This window comes from Hypanus sabinus, chromosome 30 (genome assembly GCF_030144855.1).
Source record: "Hypanus sabinus isolate sHypSab1 chromosome 30, sHypSab1.hap1, whole genome shotgun sequence".
NCBI classification, from domain to species: Eukaryota; Metazoa; Chordata; class Chondrichthyes; order Myliobatiformes; family Dasyatidae; genus Hypanus; species Hypanus sabinus.
In genome coordinates this window covers 40,108,297-40,128,446 of record NC_082735.1, presented here as the reverse complement: position 1 = coordinate 40,128,446, position 20,150 = coordinate 40,108,297, and the positions used below count along the sequence as shown (strand labels likewise).

Below are 20,150 nucleotides of genomic sequence, written 5' to 3'. Positions count from 1 at the left end.
AGGTTTGGCAGAGGGATTGACCAGCAAACCCTCTGCAGCCCACCTCTATGGGCATACTGTGTGCCCACCACCCCTTGCTGCAGCACACCTTCCCCACATCTTGGTACATTGTCTTTTTCCTTTCATGGGCCTCCTCTATCTAGGGAACAGTCAACTCCAACATGACTAGATAACTCTGACAACAGCACTATGTCTGACCTAAGCGTTGTCGAGAAGATGTGCTCAGGGAGTCTGAGCTATTTCCCTAAGTTGACTCTCAATTGCCATTCTCCTTGGATTGGGTTTGAGCCTCCTCCCTGCCTTGATAAAAACAATTGCTTGCTTTGCTAGGCTAAGGTGTTTGGCCTGGGTGATGGCTGGGCACTATGTGTCAGCCACTGTCTTCAGCACCAATTCATGCAGCCAATGATAACACCCCTCCCCCAGGGCTTTTGGGCAGCAGCTGAGGATGTGTTTTAACGTCCCCTTCCCTCAGTACAGGGAGCATGCTGGCTTTTCAGCCTTGTCTCAGCAGTAGAAGTTCACTGGGCTTGGCAAGACGCCATAGGCCAACTGGATCAGAAACTTGATGCGGTAGGGTACAGTTCACCAAATTTCCCCGCATGAGATATTGTGCTCTATTATCTGGTTCCATCTTGTCCACTTGCCTTGACATCTCTCTATCCTGAAGTTGTGCCCTCTTGTCCTAGACTTCCCTATCGTGGGAAGCAACATTCCAGATCTACTCTGTCCAGGCCTTTCAACATTTGAAAACTTTTAATGAGATCCCCCACATCCTTCTAAATTCCAACGAGTACAGACCCATCAAACATTCCTTGTATGACAACCTTTTCATTCCTGAAATCATGCTTGCTAACCTCCTCTGGACTGTCTCCATTGCCAGCACATCTTTTCTAAGATGACGGGCCTAGAAATGTTCACAATACTCAAGGTGAGGCCTCACTGGTGCATTATAAAGCCTCAACATCACATCTTTGCTCTTGTATTCTAGACCTCTTGAAATGAATGCTAAATTTGCATTTGCCTTCCTCACCATCAACTCTACCTGCAAGTTGACTTTTAGGATGTTCTGCACAAAGACTCCCAAGTCTCTTTGCATCTCAGATTCTTGGATTTTCTCCCCATTTAGAAAATAGTCTGCACATTTATTTCTACTACCAATGTGCATGACCAAGCACTTTCCAATATTGTATTTAATTTGTCACTTTCTTGCCCATTCTTCTAAACTATCTATGTCCTTCTGCAGCCTACCTGTTTCCTCAACACTACCTGCCCCTCCACCAATCTTCATATCATCTGCAAATTTGGTAAAAAAGCCATCTATTCCATCATCTAAATCATTGATATACAACATAAAAAGAAGTGGTCCCAACAGCAAACCCTGCAGAGCACCACTAGTCACTGACAGCCAAACAGAAAAGGGTCCATTTATTCACACACACAACCTCTTACCAATCAGCCAATGTTCTAACCAAGCCAGTAACCTTCCTGAAATGCCATGGGCTCGTAACTTGGTAAGCAGCTTCATGTGTGGCACCTTGTCAAAGTCCTTCTTAAAGTCCAAATATACAGCATTCACTACATTCCCTTTATGCATCCTACTTGTAAACTCCTCAAACAACTCCAACAGGTTCATCAAGGTTTTCCCTGAAGGAAACCATGCTGACTTTGTCCTATCTTGTCCTGTTCTCCAAGTACTCCATAACCTCATCCTTAAATATTGACTCCAACATCTTCCCAACCACTGAGGTCAGGCTAATTGGTTTATAATCTCCTTTTGCTGTCTTCCTCCTTTCTTAAGGAATGGAGTGATATTTGCGATTTTCCAGTCTTCTTGCACCATGCCAGAGTCCATAATCTCTACTGCCTCCATAATCTTTACTGCTACCTCTTTGAGAACCCTAGGGTGCAGTTTATCTGCTCTGGGTGACTTATGTACCCTTAGGTCTTTTAGCTTTTTGAGCACCTTCTCCCTTGTAATAGTAACTGCACTCATTTCTCTTCCCTCACAGCCTTCAATATCTGGCACGCTGCTAGTGTCTTCCACAATGAAGACTTAAGCAAAATACTCACTTAGTTCATCTGCCATTTCCTTGTCGCATGTTATTATGTTTCCAGCTTCATTTTCTAGCAGTCCTATATCCACTCTCATCTTTCTTTTATTTTTTACATACTTGAAAAATCTTTTACTATCATTGTTTGCTATCTTACTTTCATATTTCATCACTTCCCTCCTAATGATTCTTTTAGTTGCAATCTGTAGGTTTTAAAAAGCTTCCCAATCCTTTATCTTCCCTCTAATTTTTGCTTTGTTGTATGCCCTCTCTTTTGTTTTTACGTTAGCTTTGACTTCCCTTGTCAGCCACGGTTATACTAATTTTTCATTTGAGTATTTCTTCATTTTGGAATACATCTACCCTGCACATTCCTTATTTTACCAAGAAAATTATGCCATTGCTGCTCTGCTGTCATCCCTGGCAGTATCTCCTTCGAGTTTCTTTGACCAACTCCACTCTCATATCACAGTAATTTCTTCTACTCCACAGAGATACTGCTATATCAGACTTTACTGTCATGACTTTGTATAAAATTTCAAGTTGAACTCAGTAATATTGTAATTACTGCCTCCTAAGGGTTCCTTTACGTTAAACTCTCTATTCACCTTTGGTTCATTATATAACACCCAATCTAGTATAGCTGATCCCCTAGCAGGCTCAGTGACAAACTATTCTAAAAAGCCATCTTGTAGGCATTCAACAAACTCACTCTCTTGAGATCCATTACCAAACTGACTTTCCCAATTGAGCTACATGTTGAAATCTCCCATGACTATCATAACATTGCCCTTTTAATATGCTTTTTCTACTTCCCATTGTAATCTGTGGTCCACTTCCCAGCTACTGTTGGGAGGCCTGTATATAACTGCCATCAGGGTTCTTTTACCCTTGCAGTTTAACTCAACCCACAACGATTCAATATCTTCCAATCCTATGTCACATCTTTCTACTGATATGATGCCATTCTTTACCAGCAGAGCCATGCCACCCCCTCTGCCTACCTTCCTAGCTCCCCGAGACAATGTGTAACCTTAGACATTCAGCTCCCAACTACAACCATTTTCAGCCACGATTCAGTGATGACCGCAACATCATATCTAACCACCTGTAATAATGCAACAAGATCTTCCACCTTCTTATACCCATGCATTGAGATATAACACTTTGACTACTGCATTTGCTACTTTTTTTGATTCTGCATCCCTAATGCACTGGTTCTCACCCTGCTGGCTGTAATTCTGTCCTATCATCTGCCTACCCTTCCTGATAGTCTGACTGCATGCTATCTTTACTTTTTTACTATCCATCCCATCCTGAGTCCCAACCTGCTGCCAAATTAGTTTAAACCCTCCCCAAAAGCTCTAACAAACCTACCTGCAAGAATATTGGTCCTTCTTGGGTTCAGACGTAACCTGATAATCAAGAAAAGACAAGTAGCAGTCATAGTATCAGTAAAATGTTCAATTGACAGGTTTTTTTTTAATCAGAAGGTGGTGGGCATATGGAACAAGATGCAAACAGAAAGTACAGTACACGGATAGGAATGCTGTTGAGCCACTGCATCACAGTTCCAGTAACCTGGCTTCAATTCTGGCCTTCACATGTCCCTGTGTGCAGTCCGCACAACTTCTCTCTGTGACTCTGTGGTCTCCTCACAATTAAATAAATCATAAAATCTTGGGTCCAGTGGAGGGAATTTGGGCAGAATAAAATGAATTGGGGTAAGATTAGTGTATTAATAGATGCCTGATCGATTAAAGCGCTGCGCCGAACTGGAAAAGTTGGATACAGACCGAATCATGGCAGCTGGGTTCAGGCCCCAGAGTTGTCCGAGTGAGGAACAACCAATGTTTGGATGATTTACGTGCCAGATCAGATTGAAAAGGTCAGGGTGTCGGAACTGGAGGTGAACAACAGGTCTGTTCTGCCTGGTTCTGCTCCATACGTTTACTCAGCTTGGCAATGAACTGAGGCCGTGGCTTGCTCCAGCTGCAGTGATGTCTGGCTTCATGCCTTTCGGAAAACTTCAGTTCTGAAGGCTATTGACTTAATTTTATTGTTTGCATGTTTTTTTCTTTCTCTGTACACTGGGTGTTTGACAGTCTTTTTGTAAAGGGTTCTTTTGAAGTTTAATAAAAAAAATAAAAACACAAAATGCTGGCAGAACTCAGCAGGCCAGACAGCATCTATGGGAGGAGGTAGTGACGAAGTTTCAGGCCAAAACCTTTCATCAGGAGTGAAGTAATATGGGATGGTCGAGAGGGGATAAGAAGTGGGGGGAGAGATGAAGTAGAGAGCTGGGAAGTGATAGGCTGAAGGGAAATAGGCTAGATGGAAGGTGGAGAATTATGGGAAATAAAAGAGAAAGAAAGGTAGGGCTGGGGGGAGATTATAGTGAGGGGGGGGGAAAGAGAGAGAAAGAGAACCAGACTAAAATTATAGATAGGGATGGGGTAAGGGTATCAATGGAGGTCTGTGAGTTGAATGGTCATGCCGGCAGGTAGGAGGCTACTTGGGCAGGAGATAAGGTATTGCTCCATCGACCTGCGCGCGGCCTCATCTTGACGGTAGAGGAGGCCATGGACAGACATATCGGAGTGGGAGTGGTGTGTGGAATTGAAGTGTGTGGCCACAGGGAGATCCCGCCACTGCTGGAGGACTGAGCGCCAGTGTTCGGCAAAACGGTCTCCCAGTCTGCGGCGGGTCTCCCCAATGTATAAATGGCCACATCGGGAGCACCGGATACAGTATATCATCCCAATTGACTCGCAGGTGAAGTGGTGTCTCACCTAAAAGAACTGTCTGGGGCCTGGGATGGTGGTGAGGGAAGAAGTGTGGGGGCAGGTGTAGCACTTCTTCCATTTGCAGGGATGAGTGCCCAGAGGGAGGTCCATGGTGAGGGATGAGGGGGGATGAATGGACAAGGGAGTCGCGTAGGGAGTGATCCCTGTGGAAAGCCGAGAGTGGGGAGGAGGGAAAGATGTGTCTGGTGATGGGATCACGTAGGAGGTGGCGGAAGTTACAGTGGATTATACGTTGGATCTGTGGGCTGGTAGGGTGATAGGTGAGGACCAGGGGTTCTATCCCTGGTGGGCTGGCGGGGGGATGGGGTGAGGGCAGAGGTGCATGAAATACGGGAGATGCGATGGAGGGCAGAGTTGACAGTGGACGAAGGGAAGCCCCTTTCTTTAAAAAAAAGACATCTCCTTTGTCCTAGAATGAAAGGCCTCATCCTGAGAGCAGATGCGGCGGAGGCGGAGGAATTGAGAGAAAGGGATTGCATTTTTGCAGGAGAGAAGGTGGGAGGAGGAATAGTCTAGGCAGCTGTGAGAGTCTGTAGGTTTGTAGTAGACATCGGTGGATAGGCTGTCTCCAGAGATAGAAACAGAAAGATCTAGAAAGGGAGGGAGGTGTCGGAAATAGACCAGGTAAATTTGAGGGCAGGGTGAAAGTTGGAGGCGAAGTTAATGAAGTTGACGAGCTCAGCATGTGTGCAGGAAGCAGCGCCAATGCAGTCGTCGATATAACGTAAGAAAAGAGGAGGACAGATACCGGTGTAGGCTTGGAACATAGATTGCTCCACATGGCCGACAAAAAGACAGGCGTAGCTAGGACCCATGCGGGTGCCCATGGCTACACCTTTAGTTTGGAGGAAGTGGGAGGAGCCAAAGGAGAAATTGTTAAGGGTGAGGACTAATTCCGCGAGGCGGAGAAGAGTGGTGGTAGAAGGTGACTGGCTGAGTCTGGAATCCAGGAAGAAACGGAGAGCTTGGAGACCTTCCTGGTGGGGGATAGAGGAATATAGGGACTGGACGTCCATGGTGAAAATAAGGCGGTGGGGGCCAGGGAACTTGAAATCTTTGAAGAGATGTAAAGCATGGGAAGTATCACGGACATCGGTGGGAAGGGATTGAACAAGGGGAGATAAAACAGCAATTTGATCATAAATCAACTATAATCCACTCTCATTTGCACCTTAGTTATAGGTTTACAATTCTCTTAATTCAAGTAAAATTGTTTTTGCCTCAGTTATGTTTTCTCCACCTTCCCCCAGCCCCTTTCCCTTCAGCCTATCACTTCCCAGCTCTCTATTTCATCCCGCCCCCCCCACTACTTATCATCCCTCGACCATCCCATGTTACTCCTGATGAAGGGTTTTGGCCCAAAACGTTGTCACTACCTCCTCCCATAGATGCTGTCTGGCCTGCTGAGTTCTGCCAGCATTTTGTGTTTTTATTAATTTTTTATTTATTTCCAGCATCTGCAGATTCATTCGTGTTGTCTTTTGGAGTTTCCTTGTTTTGTGACTGCCTGTAAGGAGACAAATCTCAAGGCTGTATAAAGCATACATACTATTATAATAAATCTACTTTGATCTTTGATGGTTGTCATGAACTTGAATGGCCAAAGGGCCTATTTCCATGTTTATGAATCTATGACACCATCAGCCATAAACAGTGGAGCATCTATGATTCTTATGTTTGAAAAGATAGAAGTATTTAGAGTTTAAGTCAATGACCTGAAAATTTATCTCAATTAATTGAAGTCAATGCTACTCTTATGAAATTTGTTTGTCTTGATCATAAGTCAATTACAATTCATTCTCATTTGCACCCTAGTTATAGGTTTACAATTCCCTTAATTCAAGTAAAATTGTTTTTGCTGCAGTTATGTTTTCTTAATGTCCACCAGATGGAACACTGATCCTGAAAGCAAACTCTGCAAATATTCAACTTGACAGTAGGTGGCACTGCTCTCTTTCTTATGGTGTGGCTCAGGCTAATGATGTCTTGCTTCCAAGTCAAGACACTTTTATTGTCATTTGGACCATAACTGCTGGTACAGTGCAGAGTAAAAATGAGACAACGTTTTTTTCAGGACCATGGTGTTACATAACACAGTACAAAAACTAGACTGAACTATGTAAGAAACAACACAGAAAAAAACTACACTAGACTACAGACCCTCCAAGGACCGCATAAAGTGCACAAAACAGTGCAGGCATTACAATAAATAATAAACAGGACAATAGGGCAGTAAGGTGTCAGTCCAAGCTCTGGGTATTGAGGAATCTGATAGTTTGAGGGGAAGAAACTGTTACATGGTCTGGTCCCGTGAGCCCAAATGCTTCGGTGCCTTTCCCAGACGGCAGGAGGGAGAAGAGTTTGTATGGGGCGGTGCGTGGGGTCCTTCATAATGCTGTTTGCTTTGCGGATGCAGCATGTACTGTAAATGTCCGTAATGGCAGGAAGCGAGACCCCGATGATCTTCTCAGCTGACCTCACTATCCGCTGCAGGGTCTTGCAATCTGAGATGGTGTAATTTCCGAACCAGGCAGTGGTGCAGCTGCTCAGGATGCTCTCAATACAACCCCTTGAATTCCAGTTGATTTGTGTATTCTACCCACCTGGTCATTGCATGTAGTGATGGAGTTGTGCCTGTTTCAAGAGTCTAATACGAGATATGTGACCTGCTCACAGGTGGCAGCCAAGTGTAATCAGAGTCAGAATACTGGATTGCTTATGTCAGTGGATCTGAAATGTTTTGTGGACAGTTTTGGTGTTACATCTCACGTACTTTGAGGTGCCCAGTGTAGATAGCCTATGTTTCAGAAGTGTCTTAAATAGTTTCCAAAGTATCTGAGACTGAGGACAGTTTGCTTCCATTACAGCTCTGCAGTTTCCAAGGTGACCGATGAGGCCAATCATGACTCCCAGAGTCTGCAACAAGTGGGGATGGAGGTAATTGTTGAGGCAAACAGGTGCTTATGCTTTGCTTTTCAGATAGGCAAGCAGTTAAAATAATGGGCCTTACACTCACCATCTACAAATCAAAGTTCCTCAGTAACCTGCACCTGGTGCAGGGTTAGTGGCAGGGCAGTATGTTCCTTCTGATGCGTCAGGGCCCCCTGACATGAATGCTTCTCCCCTTTGAGCAATCATGGACCAGGATGCCCAACTGGTGACCCAGATATTGCAGCTTTTCAAGAACGCTTCCAGAATCTTCTTGCCTGACTTCTTCTGTCCATTTACTAATCTCTTCCCATGACAGAACTCAATATACAGCAGACTATCTGTTTCACGTATTTGGTGTTGGGTAGGCAACCAACTTTGTCTGCTTAATGGAATTGACTGAACATAATTATGGCCACAATGCTGAGAGCTTTGGCCCAGAGTTAGATGTCAGTTTGTTTGTTCTGCCAGTGAATTTGGAGGACTTTACAGGATAACATAACTGATACTGCATTTCTCCTGTGCTTTGACTAATAAAGTTAACCCAAATTTCAGAAGCATTTGGAGGGCAGGGATCATTGGTATCAAGTAGTCCTTCCACTTTGTTCCAGGTCCTTAACTTCAAGCAGCTAATGGTAGAGCCAATAATTAATGTCATCATTGATATCTGCCTTCAGTGACACATAGTTCTCATAAATTGGGAATTTGTCCATGGTCTCACTGGCCTTTAGTATTGTATTAATGTTGTACAGTGGGCGCAGGATAGTAAAGGATGTTTGGTTTGTTGTTGGTGAGTGCAAGGCCCATTATTTTCAATGCTTCAGTGCACAAGCCAAGGATGTCTTTAAGCTTGGCATCGGAGTGACATACATACAAACACTGTCTGCAGCCATCAGTAACTCAACCACTAAGGTTGGCTGATCTTGCTTCTGGAATGAAGGCAATGTAACTGGAACAGTTTCCCATGAGTCCTGTCAATTGGCTCCACATCAGCAGGAAGCTTGTTAAAAATTGCAGCTTTCTGGCATCAAAGGTTAGAGTAATGATGCAGCCATGCTTTATAATAGTCTACACAGCAATTGGATCTATTGGTTAGGATCATGGCTTGCGTGCTGTGCAGAAAATGGAGATGAATTTCTGCAGGCAGCCAAGTTAAGGAGGGTGATCCCTGGTCCCTACCCAATGATGGAGCCAAAGATTTTAGAAAGGTTGATAAAGGTCTTGTGCTGTGTGGTGCTGCCCCCAACATTTTCTTGGAGCTAGAACATGATGAAAACCATGTCTACTGTGCAGCCAAACAGATAGAATTCACACTGTGATTCAGAGAAGAGTCCTTACATCATGAAGAGAAGCAGTATAGGAAGACTTCAGCAATAATTTTCCCTATGCCAGACAGTAGGGAGATTGGTTTGATCGCCTTTTCTTTAAAGTTCCTCATGCCAAGTTTTAGAACTTCAGCAGTGATATCAACAGTTCCCAAGGATATGTTCTTTTCTAATTGACATAGGGCTGTTTGATAAATTATCTTTCAGGGACATTAGCAAGTTTGGACCAATAGGATCAGGTCAGAGTTGTGAATAGAATGATCTTCAATGTGGATTGCACCATGTCCAGACGAACACATTCAGTCCTCACAGTGCAGGAAAATTAAATATACAAGGAAAATAAAAACTACCTGGGAACACTTAACAAAGGCGCATATGGAAATTATTCACAGATGGGTATGGACAAATACAAATTATGTAGATATTCTCTCTCTCTCTCTCTTTCTGCAGACCTTGAAATGCTAAATCTACAAGCTACATAAAATGCAAAAAATTGTTGGAAATACTCCAGTCAGGTCACAGCTGTGAGAAAGGAAACAGAATTTAAAGTTCTGTGACTTTTTATTTTTGATTCCCAGCATTTGAAGTTTATTGATTTTCTATCTAAGACTGCACTTTGTTCTTGACAGTAGACTGCAGAGCTACTCAAAAGAAAACATCAGGAGGTACCTACTTGTCTGAAGCTTTGAGTTGGTGTCTGTTTCCCACTAATGGAGGGTCTTGTTTCTACCGTGATATTCATTGTACCTCTACAAATGCATACTCCCTGTTGCTATAGAAACAATGTCTTCAAGCGGAGTCTCAAAATTTCTGTGCCTAGATGAGGTTAGAAAAAAATTACAAGCCAGTACAAAAACAAGGCCATAAACAGGTCAGGCGGTGAAATAGTGTTGGGTGCTGCTGACGCAGTTTAGGAAGGTGGAAGTGGAAGGAGGTGATAAGCGGGAGAGGAGAGTCACCTTCCTTATTAATAGTTTTACAGGAAAAATTCATTGCAACCATAAACTGTCTGTCTCCAGCACATGAAAATGTGTTTTCTAAAACAATTAAAAAGCAGAAACATTTTTAACATGTATAAAAACTGTCCTGTAGTAAGAGTGTCAAATTATGCAAGTTGCTATGATTGCTAGGCATGTTGCTATAGCAATGTAAAGATACAACCTGACTGAATGGATGCTGGGGCAGAACGGGTGGGATGCCAAAGGAGTTTGAAATCTCTACCATCTGTTATACTTTTGCTTTTTCCCATCAGAATAATGTTGCATTTGTCTCAGTCCCAGTGAGGGATTGCCTAAGCCTTTCCACTTGGGAGTGGTTTCAAGAATGTAAGCATAGAACTCAGCAAGTATGATGGAAACCATCTCTCATCCATCCGGTGACCTTTTCCTTGTTGGTAGTCCTATTTGATGGTCGAGATGAACTCTTCTAGTAAAGCTATCAACAAGATGAGTGACTTTCCTCCCTCAGCTCTTACCTTCCCCACCCAATCCCATCTCCACCTTCTTCCAGACTATGCTTTCTCCATCTCCTTGCTGGGAACTAATGTAAGTCAGTAAGCAAGTGGACTTTGCCCAATACATCACAGGCATATCCCTCGACACCATCAGTACTATCTACAGGAGGGTCTGCTCTTGAAGGCAACATCCATCATCAAAGAACACCCCCTCTCCCCGACCATCCAGGCCATGCCATCTTCTCACAGCTACAATCAGGCAGAGGTACAGAAGCCCAACATCCCACACTCCAAGTTTCAAGAACTGACACTTTGCTGGTTACTCTACTTCTTTAGGAGTCTGCAGACATTCGGCATAACATAAAAAACTTTGACAAATTTCTATAGATGTGTAGTGGAGAGTGTAGTAACTGGTTGGTATGGAAACATCAGTGCCTTTGAATGGAAAATCCTACAAAGGTAGTGGATTCAGCCCAGTACATCACAAGTAAATCCTTCCCAACCATTGAGCCCATCCACATGAAATGCTGTCATAGGGGAATAGCACTCACCATCAGGAATCCTCACCACCCTAGCCATGCTCTTTTCTTGATGTTGCCATCAGGTGGGAGGTACAGGAACCTCAGGACTCGCGTCACCAGATTCAAGAAAAGTTACTACCCCTCAACCATCAGGCTCTTGAACAAAATGGAATAACTTAAAAAATAGAGGGCTGTAGGGTAGGTAAATTCTAGGCAGTTTCTTAGAGTAGGTTACATGGTCAGCACAAAATTGTTGGCCGAAAGGCCTGTACTGTGCTGTAGATTTTCTATGCTCTGTGTTCTAACTACACTCACTCGCCCATCCATTGAGATGTTCCAACAACCAATGATCTCACTATAAGGACTCTTTATCTGGTTTTCTCATGTTCTCGTTATTTATTGCTATTCATTTATATTTGCATTTGCGCAATTTGTTGTTTTCTGCACTTTGGTTGATCTTTCATTTATTCTGTTATAGTTTCTATTCTCTAGATTTGCGGAGTATGCCCGCAGGAAAATGAATCTCAGGATTTTATGTGGAGACATTTATGTTCTTTGATAATAAAATTCACCTTGAACTTTGAACCCTGATCTCTTGAGTTTAGCAACACTATGACAACTTTAATCACTTTGCTCTAAAATAGACAATTATAATTTTTTTGCTTTACTTGTCTTTTTTCTCTTGTAAAAGTTGTGCTTTCTTTATGTCTTTCCATGTGAATGCTCTTATCTGATTCTATGTGCCTGTGATGCTGCTATATATGAGGTTTTTATTGCATCTGTGCATGTATGTACTTGTTTATCTGACAATAAGCTCAATTGTTACTTTGACTTTTGACTTTGATGGTGATTGCTAATCCTGTTTGGTATCAGGATGTGAGCAGCATAGTTTTGCATGATCTCCTGTATGTGAACAGTTATAAGAATACCCTACACCACTGCAGTACAGACAAAAGCAGTTCAGCCATTCAGAGACTGACAAAGCACTTTCAGTCTATTTTCACTCTCCTGTCTACTTCCAGCTCCAGTTCTCTGTTGTCTTCTCACACTTTAGCAAAGACATCCATCTAGTCGTGTTTACTTCTTGTTCCAGTGTCATACTGTGTCTCGAACGTTGTATCAGATATTCCAGCATCTGGGTCCCAACTATCCTTTGTCATAGTGTCCCATCACAGGATGACTGAGCTAACACGGACCTAGTGGGGTATCAGATTTCTCAGCCACAGCAAAAGGATTTTTAGACAGAGCCTGGACCTCCAGGCTGCTGTGTACCAACTATCACAAGGAGGAAGATAGAGATGCTCAGACGAAGCTCTGCGGAGCAGGTACATCTTCTGTCCTCGGAGAGATTCAGTGGTGACCTGGGTTCTTGCTATGGCTTCCTCACTCAATGCTCATTAATAATCAAACTCCAACCATCTCAGTGTAGAAAAGTGGTCTTCATTATCTGTCTTCTAACTGGGAAAGCCCTGGCCTGGGCCAATAGGAATTGGGAACGAAAGTCAGAGATTTGCTTGGATTCATAGGAATTTATGGCCACCGTAAGGATGGTTTTCCATCACCCCACCAGAACAAGCCAAGACTTGGACTGTCTGATGAAGGTGCGACAGGGCAGTCAGTCAACGGCTGACTACACTATGGAGTTTCGGACCTTGGCCGAAGGGAGTAGCTGGAAATGGGAGATTGTGGCCATGCTACACCGGCACAGACTCTGAGACAAACTGAAGGATGCCTTCATCTTGGGAGAGTCAGCGGAGGACTTAGAGGTTCTGATCTGCCAGTCCATTCATCTCAATATTCCTCTGGCAGAGTGAAAGTGGGACTACTTCAAGGGGTCGAAGAGGGCTAGACTGAGCCCAGCCTTAACGCTTCATAGTTCCACTTCCCGACCTCAGAGCTTAACCAGCCCGTCCCATGCTCAAGATCCTGACGAGCCCATACAAAATGACTGCCCGAGATTCTCTGCCAGTGTCGGAGGCAAGGCTGCTGCTATTACTGCGGGGATACAGGTCACCTGCGGGCTGCAACCATCAGGAGAGCTGCTACGACTTTCCTATGCTGGGAGAACTGCGATGCAACTGTTGCAGCCACCACACCCAACCCCTGTGGATTTGGGCGTCACAATGAAGGCGGAAATCTCCTGGGGTAAGAACTGAAGAGAGGTGAGGGCTTTTGTATACTCTGAGGCAGATGAAAATTTCCTGGACTTGCGGACTGCCCGTCAGCTCAACATAATGCTGAGAGAGTTCAGCCATTCCATGTCCACAACTGTCTTGGATGGCTGTCTGCTGGGTTCCAGGCAGATCCTGCAACAGTCTTCGGTCTTGCAGATGAGGATTGAGGATCATGTGGAGGACATTAGATTCTACATCATTGGCTCACCTCTCTTAGCCCTGGTCCTCAGGCACCCTTGGCTGTCCCAGAATAACCCATCTATGGACTGGAAGAAAGGTAGAATCATTGCTTGGTCCAGTCCCAGACTCACCCGAGACCAATGACCAAGGGGGCAGATTACAGTGCAAGGTAACCTGAAGACTTCTGGAGACCTAGTCCTACCCTCAAAGACAGACAAGCTGGTCCCAACAAATGGGCCTGTGCATGATCCAACCCTGTCTAGTAGGGGCATGCTGGAATTAGAGAGAGGGAATATCTAGTTCAGGTGAAGACCAAGGAGGTGCCCAGGCAGTCGGGAACTCATTACAGCCAAGCCTAAGGGATCCAGCCATCAGGTCCTGACTAAAAGAAAAACTCCTAAACGCAGACCCTTGGAGCCAGTTCCTGGGGGCACAAGGACCCCCTGTAACACATCATTGTCTTCGCCTGAGGATACGGACGAGGATTTGGACTGTGATTTGGTCACTGCTTCAATGAAGGAGACATGAACCTAGGGAGGAGACGTGAAGGTCTGTTGAATCAACCCTACCACCTCAGATGCTGTCCTTGAAGGAACATTCAAAGTTCCTTCCATTTACAAGGATTTGAAAGACAGCAAGAGAAATGCCTCAGCTCTTGCACTGAACCAGCCCTACATCTGTGTTAAAGACCCACTGCCTGGTACTTACCCTCTATGGGGTTGACTATAAGTGGTCAAAGGCCCAAAAAGAAGCACAATGGAAGAGTATATAAAGAAAGCGCTTGCCATGGGTTTCATTCAACCCTCCACTTCACCAGCTGGTTCAGCCTTCTTTCTTGTATTAAAAAAAAAGGTGGGAGCCTACGGCCGAGCATTATTATAGGGGGTTAAACTGCATGACAGCCAAGAATCATACCCACTTCCAGTCATGAATATGGCCTTCAAGATTCTCCAATAGGAAAGAGTATTCACAAAGCTAGACCTGCAGAAGGCATATGATCTAGTCCGCATAAAGGAAGGATTGAGTGGAAACCATATTCAATGTACCAGCAGGGCACTGTGAGTACTTGACTAAGCCCTTCAGTCTTGCAAATGTTCCAGCAGATTTTCAAGCCTTTATAAATGATGTACACTGGGGTATTCTCCATAAGTATGCTTTGGTCTACTTGGATGATTTCCTAATTTTATCACAGTCCATGAAGGAGCTTGTCACTCACATCAGGGACATTTTAAAGAGGCTTCTAGACCATGGACTTTACGTCAAGCTGGAGAAGTCCAATTTTTTGGGTTTCATCATCTCCAGTAGGCATCTCAAGATGTACACTATGAAGACCCAGGATTAGCCACAACCATCCTGTGCCAAACAAGTCCAGTGATTCCGAGGGTTTGCTAACTTTTACCGATACTTCATCAGAAACTTCAGCTTGGTGACAGCTCCGCTAACGACAATAATTAAGAAATCCACAGGTCCCTTTGTCTGGACTACCAATGCGGAGGCAGCTTTTGTAAAGCCTAAACAATGGTTCACATCAGCTCCCATCTTGGATTTTCTTGTTCTGGACCTTCCCTTCATCATGGAGATGGATGCCTCAGACATCAGAGTGGGTGCAGTGTTGCCTCAATGGTCACCTTCAGACAGTAAACTGCATCCACGTGCATTTTCTCCAGGTGATTATCCACGGCAGAGAGAAACTATTAGATTGGGAATCAAGAGCTACTTGCGGTTAAGTTAGCTTTGGAAGAATGGTGTCACTGGCTAGAACTCTTTAAACCTTTTGGGACTGAATTCGAGGCAGGCCGTATGATCTCTGTTCTTTAACCACATTAATTTCATCCTGACTTATCGACCAGGGTCAAAAAACCAAAAACCAGATGCCTTGACCCATCAGTTTGATGAACCTGATGAGAGGAACAGCCCACCACCATTTTGTCCCAAGATAAGATGGTAGTGCCATTTTGTTAGGGAATCAACAAACTTGTTCGCAAAGCCCAATTGCAAAGGAAGATTCTTAAGAATGGTTCTCCAGGTTGACTGTTCATCCCAAGTTCTGTCTGGTCACGGATACTCCAATGGAGTATCGAGAATGACTGCTCACCCAGGGATTGCCAAGACCCTCAAGTTTATCAAGTGAAGGTATTGGTGGCACAGAGTGACAAAAGACTTTTGACGAAACATGCAGGCATGCAAGGTGTGCGCCCAGAACAAGGAGCCCCACACCCAACTTCAAGGGCTCCTTCATCTTCTACCTGTTCTGAAATGACCATGGGTGCACATCTTCATGGACTTTGTTATGGGCCTTCTACCATCCAAGGAGAAGACTGTCATTGTGGTAATTGTCAATCGGTTTTCGAAGGCCTGCAAATGCATTGCCTTGGATAAACTACCATCTGCAGCAGAGATGCCAAAATTGTCCTGGACCACGGATTCCTGGTGGATGTTGTCACAGATCATGGTCCACTATTAGTATCACATTTCTAGAGGGTGTACGATTCCCCTGGGTTTCATCCACACTCCAACAACCAGCTATAACAGGTCAACCAAAATTTCGAATGAACCCTAAGATGCCTGGCCTCAGAAAGACCTGATGAGTGGTGCAACCATTTGATATGGGCAGAGGTCGCCCACATCCCTTTACAGCATTCAGTGCATGAAATGTCGCCATTTGTGCCAGTTTGGGTATCATCTACCATTCTTCTTGGAGCAGGAGACCAAGTTTAGGGTTCCTGCAGCCAAAGATCTCATCTAGTGCTGCAAGCACAAATGGAGATGGTCATGAGAGATTTTGCTGGCCTCTACCCAGAAGGGAGAAACCAAGACTAACCAAAGGAGAAGACAGAGACGTCTTTGCAGCCGGGGCAGTAGGGCTGGCTGCCCACTCAGGATTTGCCTCTCTGGATGTAGTCTAGAAAGTTACGTGCCCAAGTTCATTGGACCTTTCAAAGTCCTGAAGAAAGTAAACCTGGTGGCCTCCAGACTATTAAAATTGCACTATTTAGCTGATCTGCCTTACTGCATTCTTCCTACATAATAGAGTTTTAAGGCACAGAAAAAGCTATCACATGCATCTACATTAGGTTTCATTTACCAAACATCCGCCTATTTGTTCAGCTGTATCCTTGTGAAGTCCTAACCTGTAACTGTAATGACCATCACAGAATGAGTAAGGCAGAGCCAAGTCAATCTGAATCCCACCATAACCTCTGGAGGAGATTTCAGAAATAAGAAAGAGAAAGCAATGGGTGGCATGTGCTGGCCTGGCACTGAATACAGATGAAGTAATTGAAGGGGATTTGGTATGAATTAGAACACTAGAATTTTGGGTGAACTTAAGTGCTCATGAGTGTAGGTGGGAGAGCATTGGAATAGTTCAATGTAGAGGTGACAAATATGTGAATGAGACTTGTAACAATATGAATCAGGGTAAGCCAACTCCCAAAGAATCAGGCAAACACTAGGTGATTTCAGGGCAAATATTATTGTGATTAAAGCAGTTTGCCTTGTTAGTATAGATATGTGGTCAGAGCATTCTGAACAGATGGAGGAAAGGGATCTGAGAACAGCATCGGCAGCTGGGTTCAGATTCACACATCATAGTTATTGGAGTTTCTGCATCAGAGATTCACACTCCTGCTGCCAAGTGTGGCCCACTCAGAATGCAGAATGGGACCCGTGCCTTGGAAATATCTACTCATTGGAAGATTGTTTATTGCTGAGAATGGTGGGCAAAATCAGGACAGGTTCACAGAACAAGCTGACTGCTGTGGAGAACCTACAACCTATGGACTCAGGTTCAAGGACTTTAAAACTCATGTTCTCTAAAGTTCCATAAGGTCTGGGGACCTTTTATCGAGTACTTTCATAACTTTCCTCTTGACTAGGGTTTTTTTTTCTCTTCGGTCTCTTGCTTTCAGCTCCTTTTTTTTCTGGTAGAAAGCATTATTATCCTCTGTTGCTGAGTGTATTCACAGTCTGGGAGCTTGGCTGTCCTGACTTATACTCTCTATATTGTGTTGTGGTTGGTCTGGAGTTGCTGTTGTTTTTTCTTGTGTTGTGGGGCTTGGGGAGGACACTAAGCTTACTTGTCTTTAATTTAGGTGCTTTTTTTTTTGCTAAATTCTCTTCCTTTGAAACATATTGTTATTATATGCTTAATTTTGCACTGTTTTAATATTCCTCATTGGGATTTGGGGTTTTTAATTTGTAAAATGTTTTGAAAAACTAATAATTTTTTTTTAAAAAAACTCAAGTTCTCAGTATTATTTATTACAATTATCATTATTATTATTATTATGTTTTGTATTTGCATAGTTTGTCTTTTGAGTGTAGTTTTTCAGTGATTCTATTGTATTTCTTTGTTCTACTGTGAATGCCTGCAAGAAAATAAATCTCAGGTGACATATACATATTTGGATAATAATTTTACTTTGGACTGTATAATTCATATTTAAAAAGTGAATGTGCTTTGTGGGAAACATCACAGGGAAATTAGTGCAGAAATCCAAGTGCCCTCATTATTATTAACACAAGAGATTCTGGAAATTCAGAGTAACATGCACAAAATGCTGGAAGAACTCAGCAGATCAGGCAGCATTTATGGAAAGGAAATGAATAAACAATGGACATTTGAGGCCAGTATTCCCCTCCATAGATGCTGCCTGACCAGCTGAGTACCCTCGCTATTTACTTATTCAACACCTGACATGGTATGAAATTGCAGCTGAGTCCTTGCACTAACAATTCCTGGCCTCGGGTACAAGCCCAGAGTGTTTGGATGGCTTAGTTTTGCTATTTGGCTGAAGACAGATAAAAGAAAAAGAATACTTGCCCAGAGAAGTTATTCCAGCATCACAAGATTTCATTTCTGGTTCCCCACCTGTCTATTTCCTTCCACTGGACAGGAAAGACAAGAATCCTTCATCATAAAATGGTGGCGCAATCATCCCAAGCCTTCACTCATAAATCCTGGATGAATGCTATCCAAATGGTGCTGACAAACTGGATATACTTGCCTCATGTTTGCATGTGCAAAGGAGCTTTAAAGGTTGTGGGAGGAAAAAGCAGAATCTAATTGTTTGGGTGGTCATGAACTTGAAATTATATTTTATTTAGAGATACAGAGGCTCTTCCAGCCCTTTGAGTAGCGCTGCCCAGCAACCCCTGATTTAACGCTAGCCTAATCACTGGACAATTTACAATGACCAATTAGCCTACTAACCAGTATGTCTTTGGACTGTGGGAGAAAACTGAAGCACCTGGAGGAAATCCACACATTCCACCTTGGAGAGGACCTACACACTCCTTACCTACGACATTGGAATTGAACTCCAAACAACGACAGCCCAAGTTGCAATAAGGCTGTGCTAAAAGCTACACCCCTCTAAGAGGACCACAACCTTGTTATGGTTTGGAGATTTGTGTGCCTCAATGACTCGGAGAGCTACGTTGGCTACGGTCAGGGCTTTATGCTTTGGCTCTTGGTAGGTTCACCCATGCCAAACAGGCAAAGGGTAGAGGCCAAGCTAACAGTGCTCCATCGATCCTCCAGGTTCGGAGATTCAGCTCAGGGCTAACAACCTTGACTGATCAAAAAGAAAATTGTTATGGAAACAGCCATGAAGAATATTTCTACACCTGGGTGCGACAGTATTCCTAAGGCTCCACCCAGGATTTGTATGTCTGACAGTAGAGAAAACCAAGAGGAGGCTACTGGCATGATGAAGGAAGCCCAGAATGCTGCCAAGACCAAGATTGTTTAGAGAAGATGGCCAAGGGGAGAGAGAAATGGAGGACTTCATTGCTGCTCTAAAAGCCTGCAGGTGTAACAGGTTGTAAGTAAGTAACCACTCTGTTACTATAGTGCTAAATACTAACCTGAAATTCCTCGCAGAGTATTATATGTTGTTACAGTAAGTGGTACTGCTACCTTACTGCTACAGTAGTCTGGGTTTTGAAAGTTGTAGGAATTGAGGCCTATGTGGGACTGAGACCTAAGCCAGATTTACCTTGATCATAATGAACGGTAAGACAAGTTTGCAGGTCCAGATGATCTACTCTTGGCATCTTCTTGTATTCTTGTATCAATGACAGTAGTTTCACAGCCATCCTCTGTAGCAAATACCAAATATTGTGGGTGAAGAAGTTTCTCCTCATTTCATTTCTAAATGACCTCTCCCTTGCTTTATTGTCACCCCTCATTCAAGGCTGTCTCAAAATTGTAGAACCATTGAACAGCTATAGCACAGAAAGAGGGCATTTGGCACATAGGGTTGATACTGGCCTTGTAGCAAAGCAATTCACTAGTTCCACTCAAAGACTCATTCTCCCTGAAACTACCCTGTTCGATTGTCTTAGAAAGTAGTACATTTCTTTGAGGTGATCTTTCATTGTTCTCAGCTTTATAGAGGTCAAATTTCAAAGTACATTTATTATCAAGTATCTATTTGTGATTCATCTCCTTACAGGCAACCATAAAACAAAGAGACCCAATAGAAGCTATATTAAAAAAAGACCGTTCAAACTGGTTTTATTAAAAACCGTCTCCTTTTTTTAAACATTCGGCGTCTATTCAATATTTTATATTCACCTCCAACTGGGATTCCTGAATGTGTTATTTCCCTCGATGCCAAGAAAGCATTTGATCGTATAGAGTGGAACTACCTTTTTGCAGTTTTAGACAAATTTGACTTTGGTCAAAGTTTTATCTCTTGG

At 43.5% G+C, this 20,150-nt stretch overlaps 2 protein-coding genes across 8 annotated transcripts in view; one reads left to right on the top strand and one right to left on the bottom strand.

Moving 5' to 3' along the window:
* LOC132383601 (uncharacterized) overlaps nucleotides 1-11,548 on the bottom strand; it is a 75,066-nt gene extending 63,518 nt beyond the window's left edge. Inside the window, exon 1 of the mRNA XM_059954788.1 lies at nucleotides 9,788-11,548. Within this exon, the coding sequence (XP_059810771.1) occupies nucleotides 9,788-9,856 (69 nt within the window). The 5' untranslated portion in view covers nucleotides 9,857-11,548. The remainder of the gene's footprint in view (nucleotides 1-9,787) is intronic.
* The window catches only part of LOC132383599 (phosphatase and actin regulator 4-like), a 300,611-nt gene that overhangs the window by 8,283 nt on the left and 272,178 nt on the right, over nucleotides 1-20,150 (top strand). For 2 of the 7 annotated variants that reach the window (XM_059954769.1, XM_059954772.1), the window contains exon 2: nucleotides 18,988-19,274. The exons of 4 other annotated variants lie outside the window; for them this stretch is intronic. The gene's annotated coding sequence lies outside the window, so the exon portion shown is untranslated. Of the gene's footprint in view, nucleotides 1-7,728; nucleotides 7,799-18,987; nucleotides 19,275-20,150 lie in introns of all 7 variants that reach the window. One more of the 7 variants, XM_059954771.1, reaches the window with a different exon arrangement.